Source organism: Pseudophryne corroboree, chromosome 7 (genome assembly GCF_028390025.1).
Source record: "Pseudophryne corroboree isolate aPseCor3 chromosome 7, aPseCor3.hap2, whole genome shotgun sequence".
Lineage (NCBI taxonomy): Eukaryota > Metazoa > Chordata > Amphibia > Anura > Myobatrachidae > Pseudophryne > Pseudophryne corroboree.
In genome coordinates, this window is record NC_086450.1 from 19,014,434 (window position 1) to 19,020,121 (window position 5,688).

At 41.1% G+C, this 5,688-nt stretch overlaps 1 protein-coding gene across 1 annotated transcript; it reads left to right on the top strand.

Annotated features, from left to right (window-relative positions):
* Positions 1–694: 694 nt before the first annotated feature.
* Positions 695–4,575, top strand: LOC134943278 (gamma-crystallin 1-like). Its single transcript, XM_063932218.1, has 3 exons — positions 695–703; positions 1,212–1,454; positions 4,300–4,575. The coding sequence occupies exons 1-3, from the start codon at positions 695–697 to the stop codon at positions 4,573–4,575; spliced, it is 528 nt and encodes a 175-aa protein (XP_063788288.1).
* Positions 4,576–5,688: the final 1,113 nt, after the last annotated feature.

The following is a 5,688-nucleotide window of genomic DNA, read 5'->3' on the forward strand; positions in this document are numbered from 1 at the left end:
ACACAAGTTTGCTCATAAAAGATTTTATGATGGTTAGAGCTATGGTGGACAACAAGTTCTTTTTTAAATAATAATAATAATAATAATAATAATAATAATAGTTTGGATCATGGATACATTTAAAGGATTTTGACAGAACCACCAACTTATATTGTCTATTATTCTCATTTTATTTTTGAAGCAAAATTAATATTTGTAAATTGAATAAAACTGGAACACGTTGCAGTTGTTCATTTCTATTCAGGAATTGTCATTTAAGAATGTATCTGCAGAAGTTCTTGATAAATAGATTAATACATTTTATTCAGTTCTCAATGTTGTTATATGTCTGCACAAGTGAATGAACCACTCTATGCTATAGTGATTGGAATGTGTATATTTTCTTTAGGTCATACGTGTCCTGTAATGAAAAACAGCTGAAACAGGCAAAACCGCGTAGTATTGGAATTCCATTCCCTTTATCTTCTTCCTTCACATTATGCTATCTCGCATTGGTAATCACTGTCTGGCTTAGTACATTCAATGCAGGAAAACCTTGTCAGCACAAGTCCAGCAGTGAAAAAGCAGAATATAGAGTTTCTTTATTGACCTATACAGCCCAGTGTTATGCAAATGTTGTAGCCATCAGTATATAAGGAAAAATTCAGTGTCAAATGTGTTGCACTTTTGTTTAGAATCCCAACTACAACCGACCATGGGAAAGGTAAGAACACAATTAATATATCTAAGACACGTAAGACAATATTTGTCTATGAAGATATGTGGTCTTGTGCAAAATGTCTTATTCTGAAATTGCTGGATTTCTGGAAATTCTATTTTTAATGAATCTGTATTAAGAACATAGATTGAATTTTGAAATTTGCAATATTTTCAGTATTTGTATTCATCATCATTGGTCTTCATATGTAATTAATAAGGTAAGGTGCCACAGAACACATAATACCATATAATCATCAAAATATAAACAGAACTAAATACAAAAAAAGGGAAAAAGAAAGAATTGCATTTGCTAAATTAAATTCAAGAGATAAAAAAAAATCTACACAGAATTGGATATGTAACATTTAAAAAATGGAAAACAGATGTTACTTTTAAATATTTTAATTAAATTGTGTAGGTTTTAATCAGATACATGAACTTTGATCCATTTTGTCACCAAACAGTATGGAAACAAGTGATTCACTTTACGCCTCACACTGCTTCCATTCTAGATCATCTTCTACGAGGACAGGAACTTCCAGGGTCGCTCTTATGAGTGCAGCTCTGACTGTTCCGAACTGAACTCCTTCTTCAACCGCTGCAACTCCATCCGGGTGGAGAATGGAAACTGGATGCTATATGAGCACCCTAACTACAGAGGGAACCAGTACTTTTTGAAGAGGGGAGAGTATCCCGACTTCTCTCACTGGACAAGTCACAATGACTCCATAAGATCTTGTCGCATAATTCCACAGGTCAGTCTTTAATATAGATATACAGCATGGCTAGTGGTTGTACGCCCCTAAACTGTTTAGCCTACTGTTGCATACAAGAAGTCTATCTTTCTCTTTTATCTTCCATTTTCTGTCTCACTCATCTCTATTTTTAAAAGAAAAAAAGAACAGGACATTGTTATGTCCAAACAGTATGGAAACAGCAAACTTGGAGAGACAGTGGCACAGAGTAATAAAAGGAATAATTACCATGCATGCCGCTAGTCTGGGTGGGCAGCAGGCAAGGAAAGTCCAGACTCAAAGCAGACACAATATATTTAGGACAGGCAAGGATGTCCACTAAAAAAGCACCAAGGTAAGGGCAGGCAGCAAGCAAGGAACTTGAGCTAACAAATCTAACAGGTAAGGGTAGATAACTCAAAAGTCAGCAACAGTAAACACAGCCGGAGAAGTCACCAAGGTACAGAAGCAGAGCAGCAACTCTATCAGCAGCAGGGATGCTGAGCCCTCCTTGCCATTTAAACAGGATGGTCCAATCAAACTTCTCCCCATCTGGCAAGCCTATGGCAAGGTATAAATGGTGTTGGCACACTGGTTGCTAGGCAACATGAAACATAATGTGGAGGAATATAGTGGCAGCAATCTAACACCACACCAGTCTTCTTGTCCTCACGTGTCCTAAATTGACTTGTCCACTCTATCATACTTTTGCTACCTTTCCTCCTGCCCTCCATTGAGATACATCCAATATTTCACTGGCCCATCCTAATTTTCCTTCTTTGCACTTACCTTTCCCTCAATCCCCATGCTCTTCCTCCACCGCATACTCGCCTTCCATCTACTTGATTCGCTAAACCTCATCTTTATTTCTCCTCATCCCTCCCTCATCCTCTCATTTTCATTCTCATTTTCCACCAAATTTGTCATCCCCAAAGCCACCCCCAATTGCCCATGAGTATATTTAGGTGATACTATACCCTCTCCAGCCCTTTTCGCTCTGCTAATGACTGCGGCATTATCTTTTCCCTGATTACCTCTTACCATTCCCAGCTGCAGAATTTCTCCTGTCCTGCACCCACTCTCTGTGTGTCCTCTACTCACTCTGTATGTGTCCTGCACCCTCTCTCTATGTGTCCTACACCCATTCTCTCTGATGTCCTCCTAAACCCAATTATACTGATATGCAGCCTCCCAGCTTTTAAACATTAAAGACAGGCATCTTCATTCAAGCCTACCATTCCTCCTGATAATGTAACGCTTCAGTACCTTCATTACCCATCTCAAGTCCCCTATTCCTCTTCCTATACACCCATATTTCCACACGAATGTACGTTTTTGGCAGCAGGGCCCTCTCTTCTTCTGTTCACTCCATATCATTATCAATATGCTAGTTGTAATTATGTACTTACAGTATGTATATCTGTTAATGAGTGTAATCTTGTTGTAGGTTCTATCCCCTATGTAATGCGCTACTGAATCCAAAAACTTATTGGTAGGTTAATTGGATTCTGACAAACAATGAACCTAGTGTGTATGTGTGTGTGTTCATGTGGTAGGAAATATAGAGTGTCAGCTCCACTGCGCTAGGGACAGACATGACCAAACATTCTATGTAAAGAACTGTGGGGGTCATTCCGAGTTGTTCGCTCTGTAAATTTCTTCGCATCGCAGCGATTTTCCGCTTAGTGCGCATGCGCAATGTTCGCACTGCTACTGCGCTAAGTAAATTTGCTATGCAGTTAGGAATTTTACTCACGGATTTTTCCTCGTTCTGGTGATCGTAATGTGATTGACAGGAAGTGGATGTTTCTGGGCGGAAACAGGCCGTTTTATGGGAGTGTGTGAAAAAACGCTACCGTTCCTGGGAAAAACGCGGGAGTGGCTGGAGAAACGGAGGAGTGTCTGGGTGAACGCTGGGTGTGTTTGTGACGTCAAACCAGGAACGACAAGCACTGAACTTATCGCAGATGCCGAGTAAGTCTCGAGTTACTCAGAAACTGCACAGAGATGTCTTATCGCAATATTGCGAATCTTTCGTTCGCAGGCCCTCATTCCGAGTTGATCGGTCGCAAGGCGAATTTAGCAGAGTTACACACGCTAAGCCGCCGCCTACTGGGAGTGAATCTTAGCATCTTAAAATTGCGACCGATGTATTCGCAATATTGCGATCACAAACTACTTAGCAGTTTTAGAGTAGCTCCAGACTTACTCTGCCTGTGCGATCAGTTCAGTGCTTGTCGTTCCTGGTTTGACGTCACAAACACACCCAGCGTTCGCCCAACCACTCCCCCGTTTCTCCGGCCACTCCTGCGTTTTTTCCGGAAACGGTAGCGTTCTCAGCCACACGCCCATAAAACGCTGTGTTTCCGCCCAGTAACACCCATTTCCTGTCAATCACATTACGTTCGCCGGAGCGATGAGAAAGCCGTGAGTAAAAATACTTTCTTCATAGCAAAGATACTTGGCGCAGTCGCAGTGCGAATATTGCGCATGCGCACTAAGCGGAATTTCACTGCGATGCGATGAAAAATACCGAGCGAACGACTCGGAATGAGGGCCGCAATTTTAAGAAGCTAAGATTCACTCCCAGCAGGCGGCGGCTTAGCATGTGCAAAGCTGCTAAAAGCAGCTTGCGAGCGAACAACTCGGAATGACCCCCTGTGTGCGCTACTGTATATAAATAGCTGTTAATGAATTATAAATGAGCAATGTCTTACAATTATTTTTGCTTAGGTGAGTATTTAGTATTTGTCAGAAAATAATTTTATCATTGAACTCTTATCATTTGGATTTTATTTCAAAACAAAAGAGTATTTTGAGACAAAATAGCAAAAAATAAAATAAAATGCATCCTTCTCCATTACAGCATCGTGGAACATTCAGAATCAGAGTCTACGAAAAGGAGGAATTCAATGGCGCAATGTTGGAGTTTACTGAAGATTGTCCCCATGTACATGAAGAGTTCAGACATCCAGACATACACTCCTGCAATGTTCTGGAAGGTCACTGGATCTTCTATGAAGAGCCCAGCTACAGGGGGCGCCAGTACTACCTAAAACCTGGGGAGTACAGGAGATACCACGACTGGGGAGCCTCCCACTCCAGGGTCGGCTCATTTAGACGTGTCCAGGAATTCTATTAAGCACAGACGCATTTGGTGCATCAGCCAATAAATAAATGATTTAAAGTAAACACTATTAGATGTCTTGTAAAATTATTTCTTTATGTCCTATTTTTCATCATACTTTCATTAATTATGGATGCTGCTTTTTTTAGTAGTTATCTGCCCATAGAATGGTCAGAATTGAATGCAGGAGAGTGTGATAATTAGTGGCATATCTATCATGGGTGCTTTGGAGGATCTGCATGACCTGCTCCGGGACCGTCTACCATAGCTGCCCATGTGGCTCCTCCCTCTACTTGTCCAGGCCACCCAATACCTTTTTATAGTACTAAGAAAAAGGTGCAGGTACTCCCATAAGGTCACAAGGGGCAGGTACTCCTGTAAGGTCACAAGGGGCAGGTACTCCCATAAGGTCACAAGGGGCAGGTACTCCCATAAGGTCACAAGGGGCAGGTACTCCCATAAGGTCACAAGGTGCAGGTACTCCTGTAAGGTCACAAGGGGCAAGTACTCCCATAAGGTCACAAGGGGCAGGTACTCCCATAAGGTCACAAGGGGCAGGTACTCCCGTAAGGTCACAAGGGGCAGGTACTCCCGTAAGGTCACAAGGGGCAGGTACTCCCGTAAGGTCACAAGGGGCAGGAACTCCCGTAAGGTCACAAGGGGCAGGTACTCCCATAAGGTCACAAGGTGCAGGTACTCCCGTAAGGTCACAAGGGGCAGGTACTCCTGTAAGGTCACAAGGGGCAGGTACTCCCGTAAAGTCACAAGGGGCAGGTACTCCCATAAGGTACACTCTGAACATAAGATGCTTATTGCGAGTAAAAACAAAATATCAAAAAAGAACGAAGAAAACTGATTAAAATCTATATTCTTTAAAATATTTTTTTTAAATATGTGTCAGTCAGATATAATAATATTTTAAATAATATTTAATGTAATAGATGAAATTAAGTTTCATTTAGGATTAGAATTGGACATGACTAGATAGTTTATGTCTACTATTACTTTTGGCAGGAAATTAAAATGTCTGTATTATAAGAGGGTGTATATTGTATGTTAATTTCCTTTCGCCATTTTGGTGCAATCAAACCCTCACTTGGATTAAAAATAATTGCTCAAAGAATATAG